General features: G+C 39.9%; 1 protein-coding gene across 1 annotated transcript in view; it reads right to left on the bottom strand.

The window, feature by feature from the left end:
• LOC124791288 (DNA helicase MCM8-like) overlaps positions 1 to 22,684 on the bottom strand; it is a 159,986-nt gene that overhangs the window by 89,117 nt on the left and 48,185 nt on the right. The window contains exons 5-7 of the mRNA XM_047257848.1: positions 8,822 to 9,078; positions 8,623 to 8,727; positions 8,383 to 8,541 (exon numbers count right to left, since the gene is read on the bottom strand). Of these exons, the coding sequence (XP_047113804.1) occupies positions 8,383 to 8,541; positions 8,623 to 8,727; positions 8,822 to 9,078 (521 nt within the window). The remainder of the gene's footprint in view (positions 1 to 8,382; positions 8,542 to 8,622; positions 8,728 to 8,821; positions 9,079 to 22,684) is intronic.

Here is a 22,684-nt window from a genome sequence, read left to right as displayed (position 1 = left end):
AATAAAAATACAACAGACTGTGGTTGAACAGTTTTTGGTGTTGCTGAGCAACACTCTGACAATAAATTTTAAATGAGAACACTGCCATTTGACTGTATTGTTATTTATTTAATTACAACCTAGGTTTCAGCATGTTATGTCATTTATCAATCACTTGAAAATGGCATAACAGGCCTAAACCTAGGTCGTAATTATGTAAATAACACAGTCAAATAGCATTGTGTTCATTTTTAGAAAAAAAAAGACTGTACCTGATAATGTACATGGATAAATCTTCTGCTTAACAGATGAGTCAACATCAAAAATTTACCAATTACATACACAAACTTTTCAGATATAACAATTAAAAAAATAGCCTGCATTTTTAAAAAAAATTAATTTAAACAACCAACAAATGACACAATCATACACCAAACTTCAAATCAGTCACACTCACAAAAAGCAGCAACTCTCTGATATGGACTGATAGTCAAAACACTATGACCACATGCATAACAATGTGTCAGCTTACCTCTGGAATCGAATACAAAAGCAATTCAGCAATGCATCATTTCAAAAAGTCCTTAGATCGTTTTCAGAGGTATGTAGCAGCACAGGCCACAAAATTCTCGTAAATTACAGGTCAGTGGTTTTTAGGTGAGAAGCTGGCACTTGATAGTGTCCCAGATGTATTCCATCAAGTTCAGGTCAGGCAAATTTGGTGGCCAAAGGATCAACTTGATCTCACTATCATGCTCATCCGACCTCTGTAGCACAATTATGACCTGCTGAAATGGACAACTATTCTGCTGGAAGATGCTATTGCAGTCAGGGAAGACAAGAAGCTTGTTGGGATACAAGTAGTCCATAGTAACATTCATGTAGTCCATATCTGTCACTGTGCCTTCCGTTATCAACACAAACATAATGAAAGCTCAGGCGAATGTCTCCCACAGCATAATACTGCCCTCACTGGTCTGAGTCCATGGTGCAACAAACATTTCAAGCAGTCACTCGTCTGGATGACTGTGTCTGGACATGACCATCGGCCCGGTGTAACAAGAAATGTGATTCATTCGACCAGTAACAATGTTACCATTGATGCACGGTCCAGTCTCAATTATACCATGTCCACAGCAATCACAACTGATGATGTAATTGGTTTACAGGATACACAGCAATTACCTACTGTAGAGTCCCACACTCATCAATGTGTGTTAAACTGTCTCGCCCAAAACACTTGTAGCTGTACTAGCTTTCTATTCTGTCATCGTATCTGCCAGCTGCCAGACTGCTGCTTGCCTGCTTTACAGAGTGGGCAAGCCTCCAACCTCAACATTGTGTGATGAGGCATGGATGTCCAATACATTAGTGTCTACAAATGTTTTTACTGTCCTTCACCACTTTTCACAGACATTCACATCAGTTGGATGTAAGGTCCACCAGTTATACAAGTTCCCAAACATGTTTCAGCACCTCTGTGCCATCATCAGTGGGTTTCTGTTTTATTTAATCTGTAAAGTGAACATTTTCACTAAAGGATTACAAAATTATGGGCATATTTAGTTCAGACAACAGTTTGTTTCTTTTAGTTAATACCTTTACACTCGGTTTGCATTGTTTTTCAGACACACGGTTTGCATTATTTTTCAGGACCACTTGTGTATTATTTATTACAGGTAGCTTGTCATCTGGAACCAAATGATGTAGATGAGAAATTTTGTTGGGAGTTAACCTATCATTTAGTGCTTTAAATTTCACAACAGTGTCACCTCAACAATCAATTTCCCCGTTTTGGCCTCTGCCATCACTAAATGTACACAGAGCAGTACTGGTCTGTGAACATTTAGTATTTGTATGTTTGCTTGAAAGTCCTGTGTCATATATTTACATTCATGACATGCACTACAAATTTTAAGTAATGACTAATGCAATATGAAGGCGTAAACCATTTTAACCCTTCATCTGTGAACATGGTCCAAGACTGAAACCGGTAGATATTTGGGTTTAAAATAAAAACATCTGATGGCTCAACTATGCATTTCATACAGAATTTGTTGAATTTGGTGCCAGTTATTAGGACACAACACAGTCTTGCTACAGTCATCGAGGACTGAAATATTATTTGTGTGACTGAGTTTATACATTTGATGCTAATAATACAGTTAACTGACTTAACTTTGTACTTTTTTTTGTATGTAGTTCACTGCTTTTTTATGATACACGATTTTGCAGTATTGTTTGTGGTACTCTTGTAAGTCTCAGTAAGAGTTACTCTTCTATTTTAATTAAAGCTCTCTGTAGCATAAGACTCTTCAATACCAGATGCCAGAACCCCTCTGCTCCATTGCCATTGTAATTATTTCTTCCCCAGAGTGAAGGGAAACTTGATTCATAGTATTCTAAGAATAATTTTAGGAGAGCATTAAATTTCCTCATCCAATGCGTGCCTTCAATAAAATACTTCAGTTGCTTGTCACTAAAGAGCTCTAGATAGCGTGTAACTGAGAGTTAATAAAAATCTCCATAATCAACCACTACACTTTTAGTTTTTATTTATGACACACTTTGGAGGCTTTCCTCCATCATAAGGTAGTATGTAAGGTGTTTAGCTCAATTGCATTGCTCTAAGGAGAACCAATTCTGTCAAAATATCTAGGAAACAGCTCATCACTTTGGTTGGTTGGATGATTGATTGGGGGTGGGGGGCAGGGCGGAAAGGAGGGGGAGGGGGAGAATCAAACAGTGAGGTCATTGGTCCCATGATTAAAGGAGTCAGAAATTAAAAGAGGAACAAAACTAACAGCACAGTCCAGTCCAGTCCAGTCCAGTCAAGAGAAAACAAGCAAACAAAAAAGTAAGAGGAGAAAACAGGAGGGGGTGGGGGGATGGGGAGAGCAGGGGTGCCCCAGAAACACAGTGGGGCACCAGCACTGCTATTGACCCATTCTGATCCCCACATCCTACCAATATCATGACACAACAGGGACAACACCAGGTGAAGAAGATACAAGGAAAGGGGAAACAAAACTACACAAAATACCAGGCAAAATGTATGGAAAAGGCGCGGAGAACCTGATCGGTGTAGAGGCAAGGCCAAGGCCTCCATAACCAATGCCTACACTGAGAAAAAAACAAATGTTGTGAAGGAAATTATAGACAGATGTAACCATGCAAGAGTTGTCTGCTAACACCAGGGACGAAGCAAGTGGGGCAGTATAATTATTGCGATGGGCCAAAAGATGGAGGCATTCTAGCAAAATATGGATCACCAGGGGTGGGGGGGCACAATTACAAAGGCTCATTGTGGAATAAAAAATCTTGGGTTAACTTAATATGGCCGAAATGAAGGTGGCAGAGCACAGTAGGTTCCAGCCGAGAGCGACAGAGGGAAGAACACCATGTGGTAGAAGTCTCCTTGACTGCGCGAAGTTTACTAGACAGTGGGGTAGCCAACTACAAGTTGGCCCACAACTGAGCAAAAAGTGATTTGATGTAAAGTTGAAAATCTGCACCTGGAAATATCACAGGAAATGGGGGTAGGCTACTGCCCACCCAGCCAGATGATCATTAAGTTCATTACCCAGGATACCTAAGTGGCTGGGAACACAAAGGAAATCAACTGAACAATCAGCATCGCCAAGACTGGCAAGAAGGACATCGATGGCAGAGACCAAGGGGTGGCAGGAAAAACACTGAGATATAGTCTGAATGCCCTCACTGAGACTCTACATGACTAAACTTGCTTGAGGAAGGACCATTTAACAAATTAAGAGGGCCCAATAGATGGCCACCAGTTTTGCAGTAAACACCCCAAACATGGCAGGCAAGAGATGATTTTCCACACCAACAGAAAACATGATGGCATACGCCATATCATTGGAGGACTTAGAGTGATCGGTATAAAAAACAATGGGATACTGAAACTAGAAAAGAGCGTTCAGAACAAACAACGGAACGCCGTTGGAGCAATGGAGGTTTTCGGACCCCAGAAGAGATCTATCCGAATCCGAGGCTGAGTAACTAACCAATGGGGAATGGTTGGGAGAGAACAAGGGGAAGAGGGCAAGGAGGGGAGATGGAAATCATCGTGGAGAGATGCGAGGCAGAGCCCAACCAGTAAACCCTTCCGAGAGCAGACTGCAAGCAGGCGATGGCCCAAAGCCACAAAATGAAAAGACCACGGTCAGGTACTGAACATCAAAGTAGAGCTCCGGACCAGTGTGGACCATAGTACAGTGACAGAACTGCACTATCCTTGACTTAAAGGAAGAGAATTGAAAGCCGTGCAAGTAGTGTCCACGTAGAAGTACACTGGATGGCACTACAGAGCTGTTGTTCCACAGAGGCTGCCGAGAGGGAGCTAGCCCAAATATAGAAATTGTCCATACAGAGCAGGTGAGACCAACGGTCTGGCAGTGGCCATGAGTCCATTAATAGTGATGAAAAAAAGAACACTTAACACACAACCCTGTGGAATGCCATTTTCCTGGGTCTGCGGACAGCTGAGAATGGTTCCAACCCACACTCTGACTGGAGGGACAGGAACTAGTGAATAAGAATCAGGAGGGGACCCTGAAGACCCCCCTCATGGTGCATAAGGAGGATGTGATGGTGCCCAGTTGTCTCTTAAGCCTTATGGAGACTGAAGAAAACTGCAACAAGATGGCAGCACTGAGAAGAGGCCTGCCGAACTGCGGTTTCCTATTGAAGCAGATGATCAATCGGAGACTGTCCATCCTGAAAGCCATACTGGTAGGGAGATAAAAGGTCCCGAGATTTGAAGACTCAATTGAGCCGACAAGTCACCATCCATTCCAGTAACTTGCAGGGGACACTGGTCAGGGTGAATGGCCAGTAACTAACAAGGTACGTGGATCCTTGCCGGTTTTAAGGACAAAAGCCACAACACTGTCTCGCCATTAGAGAGAGGAAAATGCATTGGAGCCAAATACGGTTAAACACCCGGAGGAGATACTGTAGTTGTAGAAGACTGAGGTGTTGAAGCAATTGGTTATGGATGGAATCATGGCCAGAGGCTGAATTGTGGGAAGAAAAGAGGGCCAGAAGAAGCTCCAATTCAGTAAAAGGTTCACTGTAGTATTCCAAGTGGGAAGCTTCAGGCTGCTGTTTCCGGAGGAGGAAGGCGCCTGGAAAGGAGGTTGACACTGTTGCTGTCACAAAATGGGTCCTGAGGTGTTCCACAAGAACTCATGGATCTGTACCAAGGCCATCAGGAAGGGCGAGACCCAGGATGGAAGACCGCCACTCTCAACCTTGGAGGGTGTGGAGTGTAGCCCACACCCATGACAAAGGAACAGAAGAACCTAGAGAGAAGATAAAATGTTCCCAACACATCCACTTGCTCTGTTTTATTAAATAATGGGCTTTGATGCAAAGACATTTTAAGGTAATATGGCTCAATGACAATCACAGATTGCAGTGGCAATGGCTGGCCAACAGCAAAAAGGGCCCAAGGGCCCATCAAGCAGGGAATGTCAATGCCGGCAGTGCAGATTATTTTATCTGACAGATCACAGATGACTTCATCAATACAATCTGACAAAGAAGGTGTAAACATGACCTTGAGGTATATAGAGGCCAGTCAGCATGGTGGAAAGCCCAACAGTGTAACCTGGTTATCAGGAGGTGGGATGAGAATGAGAGAATCAACAGGAGGTGGTCACTATCACAGACGTTGTCATGTGGCAACCAGTGCAAAGAAGGAAAAAAAGCAAAAGATCACTGGCAGAGAAGGTGCCATATGCAACACTAAATCGTGCAGGGGAACCATCATTAACAAGGCACAGGTCATGGTCTGCACAAAATTGGTCAAAGAGGAGCCCTAAACCAGATGGAGAATCACAGCCCCACAAAGGGTGATGGGCTTTAAAATCTCCAATGAGGAGGAAGGAAGGGGGCAGATGCTGAAGGAGGGCAGTTAGGACAGCAGTTGTAGATGACCTGTCAGGAGGGATTGCAAACTATGACTCCAGAGTCCAATTGGACCTGGATAGCAACTGCTTCCAAAGTGCTACAAAATGGAATCCACATACCAACAATGTCCACATGGATCAATATGCAAATGCCAGCAGAAGCCCTCAAAGAGGCATAGAACCCACGACAGTTCGGTGAGTGAATATCAGTAAAATGATATTCCTGGAAAATGACACAAGCTACCAAGTAAAAGGCAATAAGGGAATGCAACTCAGGGAGGTGATGGTTATATCCACTACAGTTCCACTGAGTAAGCATGGAGCGGGTATCCAAAAGGGAAGCGAAGGGGTTGGAGTCAATTAGGCCCTCGGGTCGCTATTTGTCACCAACGGGCACAGGCTGACATCCACAAAAAAGAGGTCAGACTCAGGTTGTGACTGGGGGAGATGGTACCTGTGGGGACACGGAGGGCGGGGGGGGGACTTGGTCTTGGACTTATCTTTCTTTTTCATAAGTTGAGAAGGGCAGGGCACAGACGGAGAGCAGGCTTCAGCAAGATTCGGAACTGAAAGACAGTGGGCAACCTTAGGGTGTACAGACTTTGTGTCTTGTGGCCAAGATGTGAGAGCAGGCCCCTGGCCTGAGAGACGCTGGTGGGAGGGGTCCCAGGGTGGAGTCCCACCATCTGTGGGCGCTGAAAGAGGGGCTGCCCTCATGGAGTGGGTATCCAGATTCACCGCATAGAGGGTCCACTGTACAATGGAAAGAGATTTGCCCGAAATGCATGCACTCTAAACATCTCATGAGTGGCGGGACATACAGCTTCATGTCACACTGATAAAACATACCCTTGAACTTCTCCAGGAGGGTATATCCCACAAATGCCAGAAAAAAGTCGCCAGTGTCAATAACATTGTCCTTACAACCTTTCTGAACAAAATGAATGCTCCAACATTTCAAATTGGCCCGGAGTTCTTCATCAATTTGAAGCATTATGTCCCTATGAAAAATGAGTCCCTGACCAATTTCAAGGACTGGTGAGATGAAATGGAAGCCAGAATTTCGCCAAGATAATTACAAGCAAGAAGGACTGCAGACTAGGTGGCAGAAATTTTGATCAACAGTGAACCCGACTGCATCTTGTGGAGAGACTCCACTTTTCCAAATTTGTCTTTAAAATTTACCACAAAAAATAATGGCTTTGTGACAGTGAATGTGTCCCCATCTGTCCTAGTACACATGAAGTAGTAGGAAAAGTGTTTCATCCCAAGCCAGCGAGCCTGGCTGTCCCCCCAGAGTGTAACCAGGGAAGGGAAGGCCGGAGCTTCAGAAGAAGCAGCATTAAATGATCCATTACCAACCAAAGAGACGGTCATAGAAGAATGGCCAGTTTTTTGGAGTTTTATACATTTCATATGCAAAGCAACCACCCTGATATCACCCACTCTGATCAAGGGCTCTCCACATGGGTGTCATCCAGCCACAGCAGGGGCCATCTGGCACGGCAGCCGTCGCCAAGAGTTCCAATGGTCCAGAATGACAAGCAACTACTCATAGGCATACATGGGGAAGCAACAGCTCAGGTATTAGAAGTGTGTTCCCTGTGTTGTCAGGAGGCTAAGCCAGATGGGTCTATAACAACCCTATCACACACACTGGCTACACATGATGGTGATCTAGCCAGGAGGATGGAGGCTACAGCAGAGAAGGAAGAGGGGAGGAAGGAGGGTGAGGAATCTATAATGTAGACTCTAGGGAGGGAGTTCTTCCTCGATTGGCTCACACTATGGAAAGAAAATTTAGAAGTGGAGGTCAAAAGGGCACCAAAAATGCCTAAAAGGAAGGGTGAAAAAGCAAAGACAAAGAAAACAAAACGGCAAGAAATACAGAAAACCAGGTGGATAGCCACGTTGACATAAGTAAGAACACAGAGAGGGGAAGTGGGGGGACGGAGGGTGCAGTGAGGAAGCAGGGGCGCAGGGGGTAAGGAGGGAGAGGAATGAGGACAGGGAGGGAGGGGGATGGGGAAGGAAATGCAGCCCGGGAAGGAAGAATGGACTGCAATAGGTTACGGCCCCCCCTTGGAGCCACGCACGATCTCACGAAAGAACTGTGAGCCCCCAGCGATAGCGGGGAATACCTTTGGTGCATTAATAAGAAGTATTTTGGAACACACACACACACACACACACACACACACACACACACACACAAACTGTTCAATGGATTCCTTGGTGAGAGAGAATTCTATGGGATGTGGAACAAATCTAAATATATGTTGTCACAGACATCTGGCTACGCTACAACAAAGTGCTTATATAGACTATAACAACCAGGTATAACTAATGATAGGTGGCTAGTGTTAAATTTACATACTTTGCTTCAAGATGGAGTATTATTTACTAACTGCAAATAATTTAGACAGAGATAATTAGACAATTTTTCCTGCAAAAACAAAAATATTACCTTTACAGCATAGAAATCCTTCGCATTTAATCTGACACCAAATGCAGACTTTCTCTCCTCCAAAGATTGACTCTTATTGTTAACAACTGACACAGCATCTATATAGAGAAGGAACATGCTGGGTGCCTTACGTTTCTGATTTTCTTCATTATTCCGGACCTGAAATATATTCAGCTTATATTATACCAATAAAATAATGGACAGCAATTTCTATTTAAATTGTAAAATATCTGTGTATACCTTAATAATGCCAATAACAGTTACAACATCCCCTGGAACACACGAATCTAAAAGGTCCTCCGTGAGCTCACATTCTACAGTGCGAGGGACCCTACCACCTTCACGCTGTGAATCAGTGCTATAGTATTAATTATTGAACCATTGTACATGAAAATATTAAGTTTCTCAAAAGTTACAAATAAATGAATTGCTGTCTTACTCTGTCATCTGCAACTAGTTCCTGCAAACGTACTGACTGCCAATTAATAGTTTGTGTGTATGGAGATGAATGAAGAGGGGTGAAAGTTCTTCCTCTGCATCCTCCAGTTCTGCACTTTGTTGGTATTGTGAGCACTCCTTCAGGTTGTTTCACACACTGCATTCCATGACATATATTACACTCAAATGCCATCCACACACATAGAAGTTTTACACTGCTGACCCTTATGATTGTACCATGCACAGCTACTAATTTTCCTACACAGACAAAAAAATAAAAATAATCATCATACTATAATATACTGCAAAATAAAGAATACTTGTTTCGCCACTCACTTATCTTTATTGCGGAGAAAGAAATTTTAAAAAGATAGTTATAAGCAGACAGCATAATACACAATTAGCCCCTTATAAAAATACTGAGAGGGACCTTCAGGAAAGATGACAAATATTTTTTGCATCAAATACGCTGTTATTAATACTTACAAATGGACTATGTATACACTGTGGATGAAAGTGACAGAAACTACCAGCAAAAAGCAATGTTCTACTAACAGTTCTATTGTAGAAATGCTATGTTGGGAAGTAACTGGTCCATTTACTATACACAATAGTTTGACATGAAAATGGCGCCAACTCTTCTATTTACCAGCCAGTATCATGTTAAGGATTATCTGCTGCCAACATGACACCTTTAATTAATGACAAATATGTCTTTAGCTGGTATCAATGACTGCCAGATATGAGATCTCCACTCTTATTTGAAATATCCACAGTCATTTCGAATTTAAAAAACATATTTTGTACTGTCCGTCATACGTGTTTTCTGAAAATAATATTGATGACTACTAAAACTTGAGATGTAAACTGAAACCCGCAAAAGTTCCACAAATTTTTATTTCCAACCTAGTGCTGTATGGATAGGAGAATTCTCCAGTGTACATTATTCTGGAAACAAGATAAAAGTCAAAATTCTGTATGGTTTTTTGGTGGATGGTATATGGTTAGCAGAATCTACACCTCATCTGCCCCCTCCCCACCACACCTTTCCTCTAATTTCCTGATCCACATGCAGAAGATACACAAGACGAAATATTTGCAGCATCCCTCTTCAATATCAAAATTTCTGTACTTCTCTTATTCAATAAGCAAGGTAAAAGTGTAAGGAAATAACGTGTTTCTTGACTTTTACTGAAATATTTTATCCCCATGATGCACAGCACATTCCTTGTAGCTTCTCCCTTAGGGGTTTACTGAAAATTGTGTGACAGCTTCACACTAACTAGAGAAACTCGTAGCAAATTGCACAGCTATTCTTTGAATGTCTTCTCTCCTTTCCTACCTCCTCTCACTGTCCCTCACTAATCCTACTTAGTAAGGGTCTCAGTTCAGTGATCAATACTCGAGAAGTGGTGAAAAAATGGTTTTATATGTGAATATCTTCATTGGTGAACTACGTCTCTTTATGATTTCTTCAATAAAATTCACACTCCCATCGGCCTACCAATAGAGAGAACTTAACTGGTTGCTCGATCTTCAATCTCTGGACAGTTACTCCAAGATATAACACAGCTGTCACTGTTTGCAGTCATTGATTGCCAATTGTGTAGTCAAATGATGTTAAGGTTTTTTCATCTAGTAATGTGGTCCAATCTGTTCATTATGCTTTTATCTGCAAGTCATCTCACATTTTGTAACAATTTTCAAACATTGCACTTGTAACGGGACATCCTCATGTAGCATTACTTTTCCTCAACAGTAGTAGTCAATACCAGTAATATTATTCAAATTTTGGACAGGTCCATTTTATGTCAGCTGTTTTTCTAAAAAATTTCATATCATTTTATACACAATATGTTATATTTCAAGCTAAAATTTATGAAAAGAAATTACTTTATTTTCGATGTTACAATCAATAAATTCTAGCTCTGAATCTACATTTAATATTTATTTATTTATTTATTTTTAGAAATATTGAAATTATGAATTATCTGGCATACTTAATATTTCTATTACGAGTTACGCGATCTAGTACTGTTTATTATGTTTATTTCTGGATTCATTTATGAAATAATAATCAAAATTAATAGAAATTCATTTGTCAAGAAAAACTGTAAACCCTTTGGAATATTGTTATTACTGTAGATGGTGGTGGTGGTTAGTGTTTAACGTCCCGTCGACAACGAGGTCATTAGAGACGGAGCGCAAGCTCGGGCTAGGGAAGGATTGGGAAGGAAATCGGCCGTGCCCTTTCAAAGGAACCATCCCAGCATTTGCCTGAAACGATTTAGGGAAATCACGGAAAACCTAAATCAGGATGGCCGGAGACATTACTGTAGAGTGAGGTAGTAGTAAGCATAACCCTGATGTTATCAGACGTATTTTTGTATTTTGGACGAACAATGTAATTTTGGCTTTGTTAATGTGAAAATCCAAAACACTTTGTGATATACTAAATGTGACAGAATAAATTAACGTAAAAACAAAAATTCTGCAATGACATTCTTCAAAATTATTTACATCAACTGAATCATGAAGACCCTAAAATGTGAGACTTTCAGCTTCAAGAATCTGACCCCAAGACATGAAGAACTGGAGACAACTCAACAAGAACAAATAAGTAGACTAAAAAGCTTATTATAATCTTACTCCTCTCAAGTCTTCAGAAAAGACTTTACTCATCGTGAACAACAGCTGCAATAAAGAAGGAAGGGGCAGATTACACACTGTAACTGCATCATTTGCAAACAGGCCTGGATAGCTAAGAACAGTTAGCAAGGTCGTATAGATGAAAATTGTGAACAGTAATAGTTCGATCACACTTTCTTGTGGTACACCAGATGCTACTTTCATTCCTGGTGATACTTCCCTGTTTAGAACAACAAACTGTTTTCTGTTTTCTAGGAGTCTCTGAACTAACTGCGTGCCATTTTTTTTTTTTTTACATGAACTATAATATCATAAATAATATCAATTATGCTTCTTAATGAACAAAGGTTAGTTTGAGTTTTATTTGTAGCCAGTTAAAACTGCAGTACATTGTAGTTCTTTTCTAAGAGGGATGTTTCGGTTATATTTTGATTTTATGTTTCATAAGGTCATAAAAATGAATATTGCTTGCATCATTTAAAATTATATTACCAAGCAGAAGCTTTCTGTAATCAAGGAAGTCAACACTGTATTATTCCATATATTAAGTTGTCTAGGGGTAAAGAATGCTTATTTTGTAACTGCGGTACTTAACATATGCATTGTAAAGAAATGTAAAAGTCCTTGCTCACGTGCAGATTTATGAGATTTTGATTTTCTCTAATAAAACACAATATTTAGTTCAAACTTTCCATTTCTAGCATTATTATAAATTTCATACAGAGAGGCTGAGAATTGCTGTACAGACTTTGAAATTTTACTACTTAACACCAGCAAATACATGGTTAAAACTAAAAGATAAGAATATACTCACTGAAAAGGCTGCTCTTTACTGATCTAGTGGAAAAATGTTGTCTTATTGAAGAATTCATGAATGACAATTTTATCATTGAAAACAATAGTGAGTATTAGATTAAAACAGCAGCTGCATAGCACAGAACCGGGAACAGTGGCTTTTCTCAAAGTAGCTGTTTTTTCCCTTGCATACATAATGTAATCTACATCTAATTAGCTTAAATATTAGTTTAGTAGATTTGCAGAAGCCTCAATTTGTTGTTGGCGTACTTTACAGAAGTAGCCAGCAGTGGTTAATATACAGGGTGAATCAAAAAGAATCATCCAATTTAAAATAAATCTTAACTATTATGTTGTTTGAGGTAAGTGCGTGAACAAAGTACTGTTGGAAAGAGAAAAACTATCAAGTTTTATATGGTTCTCACTAGATAGCAGCAATGTGCGCCCACTTCAGTTCTAGTAAAAATCGTGTCAACACAACAGAAAGCATTTTGTGTTCTACATTTTGGGCAGTGCAGGTCAGTAATAACTGTTCAGAGTGGTGAGGCAAGGCAGTACATGATCTGGACAGGGGAGCAGTGGCGTGGCTTTTAGTTATAACAGAAAAGGTAACTTGAGGCAATGGGAAATAAGTTAGCAAAAGTTTAGGCCAGGGGGGGATTGCGAGAATCCAGGATATCCTGGAGAGACAATTCCCACCTGAATTGTTCGAAAAAAACTTGCGTCAGAAGGAAGTAGCCTAACGGCCAAGTAGTAAAGCACTTGTTTAAATCATTAGTGTTGAGGTGTGCAGCATGTTCGGCAACTGGATGATCAAAGTTAGGGTTTGCCACAGTTTGTCAGTGGGCATTCATGTGAGAGGACAGTTGGTTACTTGAAACTTCCTGGCAGATTAGAAATGTGTGCTGGCCCGAGACTTGAATTCAGGACCTATGCCTTTTGCGGGCAAGTGATCTAGCAACTGAGCTACCCAAGCATGACTCACGACCCATTGTGACTACTGCCAGGAAGTTTCATATCAGCGCACACTCTGCTGCAGAGTGAAAATTTCATTCTGGAAACATCCGCTAGGCTGTGGCTAAGCCATGTCTCCACAATATCCTTTCTTCTAGGAGTGCTAGTTCTGCAAGGTTTGCAGAAGAGCTTCTGTGCGCAGAAGAGCTTCTGTGAAGTATGGAAGGTAGGAGACGAGGTACTGGCAGAATTGGAGCGGTAAGGATGGGTCATGAGTCGTGCTTGGGTAGCTCAGTTGGAAGAGAACTCACCCGCAAAACGCAAGGGTCCGGAGTTCAAGTCTCAGTCCAGCACACAGTTTTAATCTGCCAGGAAGTTTCCTATCAGTGCACACTCCACAGCAGAGTGAAAATTTCATTCCAGGTGGTTACTTGTCAGGCCCACATAGAAAGCTGTACAGTAACTGCAGCTTAGCAGATATACAATGTGGCTGCTTTCACATGTGGCCCTGCCTTTTATTGGGTAAGAAATGGCTGTGACTGGACTGTGATAGGAAGTGATGGGTGGATGTGGAGGCAAGGTCTCACACCTGGGATGAACACAAGGGACTGATTCATGGTATCCATCCCTACTCTAATTGTGCTTCCAATCCTGCAACCCATGGGTGGTTGACACAGGCGCAAGACTTGTCCCATTGAACCACCCACACCCTCCTACTGCAGTTCAGTTGCAGGCATCTCCTACCCAATTACAGACAGGACCACATGTGAAAGCAGCCATGTAATACAGTATTTCAGCACTGTTCTAAATGGTCATTATAAGTAATCAACTGTCCCCTCGCATGAACAGCCACCACAAACTGCGGCAAACCGCATACTTGATCATCCAGTCACCAAAAATGCTGCGCACCACAACACTAATGACTTCAAAAGATGCTACACTACATGGGCCTTTCAGATACTCCATTGTAACACAAGTTTCTCTAAACTACATGGGTGGGAACTGTCCCTCCAGCACATCCTGTGCCCTTGCACTCCCCCTGGCCTAAACCTCCACTAACTTCTTTTGCACTGACTCATTTTACTTATCAAATCTCTCTTCTGTCTCCACCATTGCTTCCCTATTCGCATCATATACTGTGTGTGTGTGTGTGTGTGAGAGAGAGAGAGAGAGAGAGAGAGAGAGAGAGAGAGAGAGAGAGAGAGAGAGACCCTCTTACTAAAGGAGGAGGAGCAAGAGTTTGAAAGCTAGTTTTAACTGTTCATTATTACATGTTTTTGTATGCCACACACCAGTCCTCTATAACATGCAATGGTTGCCAACTATTTGCTAAATATATTAAGGTGTCAACTTCTATTGCATAAATGACAAACCCATATCACAGGCAGTATATCTAGATCATATAATATGTAATTTACACCTAAAGAAAACAGAATTTTACACAGTCAAACTGAGCATTTCCAATCATGAGGGACTATGGCACAGACAAACTCTCAATAGTAAAATAATCCAAACCTGTACTGAACAGAGAAGTGTTACAAGATTGATTAATGTCTCACAGCTAAACAATTCAATAAAATAAGATAAAATACTAATCAATGCAGATGCTAATGAATCAACCAAAAAATTTCTAGATAAGTTAACTTTGAAGCATGTCGTCCTAAATGCTATACAAGAAACCAAACAAGTAGAGTCCCTGTACTAAATGACAAAATCTACAAAATTGGTACACCCCATGTCTAAGTACAAAAAGAATCATGATGCTACTGTACTACAATAGATCAAATGCATAGTGATGCTGACAATGGGGATGAGTGTAGAATCATTAGAAGCCTGAAATAAATGAAGTGAAAAGCAAATGATGCATATACTGTATACTGAACTCAGTCAATAAATGTAAAGCTAAATGGGGAATTATTAACCTAACACTCAAAGTGCACATTTTGTCAATTTTTAATCATATGATGACATGGAGGATGTGAGTAAGGCAGAGGCATCACTGTCACTAATAAGCAGTGAACTAATAGATGGCTTTTACTGTGTATCAGAGGTGATCACTGTATCAACAGCTAAGTTCAGCAAATGCAGAGGGGAGAATTACTGTGATCCTTCAGATTATATTATTAAATATATCAGAAAGCAAATCGTAATATCATTGACTTAAATAACCTGAAAGCTACCATCCAATATTGCTCATACCTATAATATCCAAGGCAATATAATGTTGTATTAAATTACAAATAGCAGCTATTTTGAGGATCACAATCTACTTTCCACTTCACGCTTTGGTTTTACGACAGGTTTGCCTACAGTAAATGCAGTAGGAACTCTTCTCACTGATACTCTTGGTGGTTTTGTGAAAAATTCCTTCAGTTTTGCCTTACTACTAGACCTAGGCAAAGCATTTGATACTGTATCACATGAATACTCATAATAAAAGCTAGAATGCTATCGTATCAAGAACAACAAACTGGCACTAATTAGATTATACTTGACTAGCAGATCTCAGGTGACTATGGTAAATAACCATCAATCAAATGCCCTACCAGTTGTTAGAGTTGTACCATAAGATTTGGTACTTTGACCCTTTCTTTTTCTTGTGCACATGAAAGACTTGCCTGCTTTCTTACCTCAGAAGTCCATAATATATACTGATGACACTACCCTGATTACCGTAGATAACCACTTGGAGGGGGCGAGGGGAAAAAACAAAAGCAATGCTCGAAAAGTTTGTCACATGGCTCAACAATAACAGGCTTATAATAAACAACAGCAAGCTGGAAACTACGTACTTCTTCCTGCACAACCAACTGAAAAAGTACATGAGTATGACATTGTTAGATTTCTCAGGAGCCACCTGGATCCCAAACTGACTTGAAATAGCCACACCAAACAGTTATGTGTACCAAATTATCTAGAGTAGTCTTTTTGTTAAGCAAATTAAAAACATTAGTAAACAGCTGCTACTATCTTCCTACTATGCCTTCTATGGGTCTTATCTGCAATAAGCAATAACTATGAAGCATTTATCCTGGTTCTAAAACAGAGTTCCTGTGGCAGGAGAAAGCTATAAGAGCAATGATAGGAATTACAAGCTGAGAATCATGTCTAAAGATTTATAAAGAATTAAACATCTTGATTGTACCTTCCCTTTATAGTAAAACATGTCTTCTTTTCACAAAAAACTATACCTTGCAGAGCAGCTATCCATTCCCATGAAACTAGAAACAGTAATACACTGGATGTAGAATTTACATGACTGCGCAAGATTCAAAGTAGTTTTAAACACATGGGAATGAATCTACATAACAACCTACCACTATCAATGAGAGATTTGCCTAATCATATTTTTGAGAAGCATCTTCATAAATTATTAGTTGATAAGTGTATTTACAGTGTTAAGGAATTTAAATATACACAGCAAATCTCCTTACCCCCATCTATTGCTCAAACCCATCACTTACTGTAACAATTAAGCTAAGAAGAAAATAAAAATTCAATATTTCATATTCTTAAAACTGTTAAAGAGCATGTAAATAATGAAGAGTTGTATAACATGGAGTGTGAATAGTGTTTCTTACTATTTTCAAGGGCACAAGATCACTTAGACAATACTATGCAAATTTCAAACAATAATATGGTAAAATATTAAACGTGATGTAAAACTTGAAATGTAAAATTGTCTGTTTCAATATATATTGGCTAACAAATAAAAATAAAAAATCAATGACCTCTTGAATGAAGGTAATTATCCAGAATGTCTGAATCACTTATCTACATCACTTATAACTGTAATTTAAAATATAACAGAATATTGCATGCGTAAACAGATGAGCCAATAGCTTCAATCTAACATTATACACGGTCCGGCAATAAAACCTCCCACATTTGATGTAGCCAGCGTACGAGATGTATTGAGGATACTGTTGTGGAGTGAGTTTTGTTTGAACGTTGTGTGCATGCCATTTTCACTGTGCATCATGGTGTAGCTTAGTGAGCATCATGTGTTTGTTGTTGAGGAATTTATTCGTAATTAGTGATTAGTACTCGGCGAGCATTTCGGAGACGATTCGAACTTGGGTCGACGTGATCGCGTCCCAGATAGAAAAACTTTTCAACTGTGGGTGTCAAACTTTAGAAAGACAGATCCAGCACTGAAAAGAAAACCTACTGGCTGTCCTTGGACTGCAAAACCACCAGAAAATGTGGCACATGTGAGAGTGTCTGTGCAACAATCACCAACGCATTCAGCACTTAAACGTGCAGCTGCCCTGGGATTACCTGATAGGAGTGTCAGAAGAATTCTTCATAGAGAACTTCATATGCACCCCTTCAAAATGATGGTCACTCAGGAATTAAGTGAGAGAGATTTTGAAACTTGCAGAGCTGTGTGTGAGGAAATCCTTCAAAACATTCCACCTCACACTTTATTTCTTTGGATGAGGTCCATTTCCACTTATCAGGAACTGTAAACAAAAGAATATCTGCTACTGGGCTGCAGCCCTCATGAAATTCATCAGCGACCACTACACAGTCCTCATGTGACAGCTGGGTGCACCATTGCTGAATGTTTTGTGTGGGGACCGTATTTTTTTGAAGAATGTGGCCGCACGGTAACAGTTAATTCATAGCGTTATTGTCACATGCTAGAGACCTTCCTCCAACCTAGGCTGAACCAGATTATTGCAGATCAAGAAGTGTGGTTCCAGCAAGATGGAGCAACATCCCACACCTCACGGCGTTCTGTGGAAATGTGCGAGTTGGTTCCTGGTCATCTTGTCTCTTTGCGAGAAGATGCCGTGTGGCCCTCAATGTCACCTGATTTATTGTCTTGTGATTTTTTTTCTTTGGGGATGCTTAAAGGCTCTAGTATACAAACATCATCCCACAACACTGCAACCATTCCATGAGAAATGGCATGAAGATGTATAGAGAACTTTCAGGACAGACTACATCAATGTGCCAACAATGGAGGATGTCATTTAGCAGACATAATTTTTAAAAACAGATAATCCAAAACAGGAAAGTATGTATTTTTCATAAACAAAAGTAATTTTTCTCTATCATATTTAGTTTTTCTGTGACAACCTATTAAAATGAGGGAGGTTTCATTGCCAAACCCTGTACTTTGCTCTTAACAAAATGGGTTCGAGTCCAGCCCTTCTGCAGTCAAGGCAGTTGAGAGTATGATAGCTAAAGTATACAATTATTTTGAAAATAATAATAACAATTAATAATAATAACTTGAAACTGAGAAGGATTTTGAAAGCAACTGCTTCAAGAAAGAAAATGGACAACTGGTTCTAAACAATCAATAAAACTACAAGAAACTTGCCAGGTGTTTAGAAGAACTACTTAACTGACCAGAACTGACACACATCAATGAGGACACTAACCATAATTCATTACCACCAGATGAACAAGATATGACCAGACAGATAAAAAGACTAAAAGACAATAAACCATCAGGGAAAGATGGAATTGTAGCAGAAATCCTGAAATCAGCAGGCTGAAACACTATAAAAGAAATCTTCAGAATCAGGCAAGACATTTAGCAACTAGCACAAATTCCAGGAGAATAAAAAAAAAATTATTTATTCACCTGTTAAACAAGACGGGAAACAGAACAGATGTAAATAAGTACAGGACAATCTCACTAGCATCAATGCAATCTCAGTGTCTTCTTGATAGAGTGCAGAAGCAACTTAAACTAAAAATTAATAGCAGGCAGGATCCAGACCAGGCCTTTTACATCCAGCACAAATCCTGAACCTAAAGCTAATCCTAAGGCAGCAGTGAATTTGTAGGAAAAATTTAGTCTGTACACTTGCTGATTTTAGAAAGCCTATGACTCAGTTGACACTGAATCACTCTTTCAAATATTGAAAGAACAAGCTTTATATCTGACAACACTTGCAATCATGAAACAGACCCTGACAAACACAAAGTCCTAGGTTAAATTTATGTGAGAACACTCAGATCCTTTCAAAATCAAAACAGGAGGAACACAAAGAGATGGGCTGTCTTCATTATTTTTCAACTGTGTCCTTGAGAAAGTGATACAAGAATGATGAAATAGAAATCAGTACTCACAACTGACCAGCCAATTACTTTAGGGTAGATACAAGTTAAATATAGATTGTCTACCATTTGCAGATGGTTTTGCCGTACTCACTTGCGACATTTTCTCAGCCCAAAAACAGACTGAACTCTTGAAAAACCACAGAAAAAGTCAGTCTCCAGATAGCTTTTGAAAGGATGGAGTACATGAACTGCAATAAAGAAGTACCAAAATTGGAGACAAAATATGGCAAAATCAAATGAGCTCCACAATTTAAATATCTTGGTGAAACCATTCAGGAAAATGGAATTCACAAATGACCAGTTGGTACACAGAAAAATCAAAGAAGAAGACTGAAACATCATTGCCTGAAGAGAGAAAGGAAGCCAAGCTATGCACTTCATCATATTTATCACTTTTTTTTAATTCTTGTAACTCGAAAGGATACTAGATTCTTTGCCTTTAGCTTTAATGTTGGTCCAGTTTGTTTTCATTTTATTGCCACCAGGTCACCAACTTTGAACTCTGAGGCTTTGTTCTGATGTTGTTCAAAGCTAGCACGGTTTTCTTCTTGAATTTTACTGATTTGTAGCTAAGTTTCTTCCTATAGTTTACTGTGTCTCTCTTCAAATGAATTAATAATTTCTTCATCTAACAATTTTGTGATGTAAAGATCAGTCTGTATATGCATTGTAACTTCTATTGAAAGTCCAAATGACTTTTTCTCAATACTTCTGCAGTATGCTGAATACATGGAACGTTGAACTGATGATACCAACTTACACTATTCATTAGGGCTATCAATACTATGCTTAGTAGTGATTTTAGTCAAAGTAGAACTGATCCTCTCAATCTGCCCATTGGGTCTAGGAGTCCTGTCACTATTAATATATGTTCAATTCCTTGTGTAATCCAGCCATCATCGAATTCTTGAGAAGTAAAGCAATTCTCTCTATTGGTAATTACTCAGACTGGATTCCCAAAACCAGTTTTCTGTAATTCCATCTTACTAATAGGTTCTGTTGATTTGGAGCCTTTACAGAATATACCCAGGTAAGTGCACCAATAATATGTAGAATGCTGTTTATCCTTTGTGTTTGATTGAAACGGTCCAATACGATCCATATATAACAATCTTGTTTTACTTCCTCTTCAGTTCACTTAACTGCATAACGATCTTTCTCATTTACAAGCATGACAATTTCATGTTACACAGTGTGCAGAACCACTGAAGTCTCTCTTCCGTTATGGAACTTGAAAAGATCCTATCTCTCATTGAAAAGTTTTCGTAAGGCTCTTCTCGATTGCTGCTAAAACCAACATCCTTTGCTTGAGCTTTCCTAATTATCTGTGAAGACAAGCAGTATGTTCGTACAATGAGTTAAGGCATCTGCATGTCTCACCACAGAACCACGTCAGTGTTTGATGGTGTAGGAATACTCTTCCAAGACTAAAGCACATACTATTATTCTTCATGACACGTCCTTTGTTACAATTTTAAAATGTATTCCTAGTAAATACATCCGCAACTGCCTTAAGGCATCAGCAATAGCTAAAACTTCAAGCTCCTAAGTACTGTATTTCTCCTCTTGAGGTGTGTTTTTGCTCATATACAAGACCGAATGGACCAGGCTGCTGAAATGCATCATCGTCACTCTTTGTTGGTGTTATAATATTGTCCATGTAAATAATTTATCATGTTCTCTCAAGCCAATGCCAAAAAAAGGAACACTGCAGGTGAATTTGATAATGCAGTGGAACTTTTCTGAACTGAAACTGCCCTGAATGACTCACAAATGAGGTACATTTTCGCAAAGCTTTCTTCAGTGCAGCCCACAATGTAAGCTCCTTCCTGCCAAGAAATAACAGCTTAGCCAAAATTTCTACTGATTTTTGTGTGAAATCAAGCATTTTCAGTCAAGTCCAACCCATCATAAACACCGATTCCTTGAAGTCCATGATCCACTTTCTTACTGGATATCTGTCACCACCACCACATGACTTAAGAGCATCCTCAACATGATGAAATGACCTTTTTTTTAAAAAATCTTTTATCACTACCCATTTTGAATGCACACTCTTCATCACCACCAGCACCAACCTCTTAACATTCAATGTAATCATTAATTTTCACTGCAAGATTGCCAATGTTGGATACATAACAACAAATATCTATTTTTCATCCCACTATCTATACACAATATACTGCAGACTGCTCCCAACTCCACTTCTGAAAATAATGCTTTAGTGGATAACTTCTTACCTTCAAGTTCACCAGGTACTGACTGAAAAATAAAACCAGAAAATTCTCTCCAAGCAATTTCTGATTTCATCTGTCATCTGGAACTGTTCTGAAAATTAACTCATGTAGAGATTTAATGGTTTTAACTGGCATAGAGATTATATCTTTATTTACTTTTTCGATTTCACCTAACAGTGCCATTTCTAGATCCCCTCCCCCTTCTTTTTTACCCGTCAGCTATTTCTCATATAGTCACATTTAAACGTCTCATTGTGTCATTCTGTTACTGCTGATCATCATTAAAATGTGAATATTCATCACTGATCAAAACTAAACACAATTACATGTCGCTACGTCATTGCAAGAAATTTTTGCATTCAGAAAAGCCTGTTATAAATGCTGATGATGATTATGTGTTTAAGGGTCTAAACAACGGGGTTATCAGTCCATCCTTATCATGGGAGAAACATATCAAAGGGTAAAAAGCTAACACAATGGGGACTAGGCTGTTCAAACTACATAAGCAAGTCAAAGAGTTTAAAAGGATGTGACAATAGTTGTATCACAATAGGTAAAAGGGAAGAGATAAACCAGGTAGCATCTTGTACAAGGGGGACTAAAAGCACAACAAGGTGAGATGGAAAGAAAGGATCCCTGCCGTTGCTTGATGGGTACCGCCACATGGGGGGGGGGGGGCCTCTCGCCCCCACAGCCGTCCCTAACACTGGAAGCAGAAGAGTGTGAGTGTGAGAGTAAAATCTGTTCTCCCTCAGGAAATGCAATACTTTAGCAGTAGTGGTTGTCACGTCATGCACAAGCACCTGAGGTAGAGAGGTAGGTAAGCTAAGAGTGTGCCACAGATTGGTCAGCAGGGTACACTCAACAAGAACATGCGCTATCATCAGTAGGCTACCATAGCTGCAGTGAGGAGTACCCTCCTGACACAGAAGGGACTCGCGGTTGAGTCTCGTGTGGCCAACGTGTAATCGGCACAGCACAACGGCATCACTCTTAACTTGTTTTGGGTCATAGTAGCCTGCCATTAGAATTCCCAGAGCCTTAAAATATTGCATCAGAATTGTAATCTTAAGTCTGGGCCCTCTATCCTGACGTCAAGTTATGTAGTTGCAACTTTAGCTGTCATAAATATCTTGCCTTAGACA

Source organism: Schistocerca piceifrons, chromosome 1 (assembly GCF_021461385.2).
Source record: "Schistocerca piceifrons isolate TAMUIC-IGC-003096 chromosome 1, iqSchPice1.1, whole genome shotgun sequence".
Taxonomy (NCBI): Eukaryota; Metazoa; Arthropoda; class Insecta; order Orthoptera; family Acrididae; genus Schistocerca; species Schistocerca piceifrons.
The sequence above is the reverse complement of the archived record's forward strand: the minus strand, read 5'-3'. Positions and strand labels throughout refer to the sequence as shown.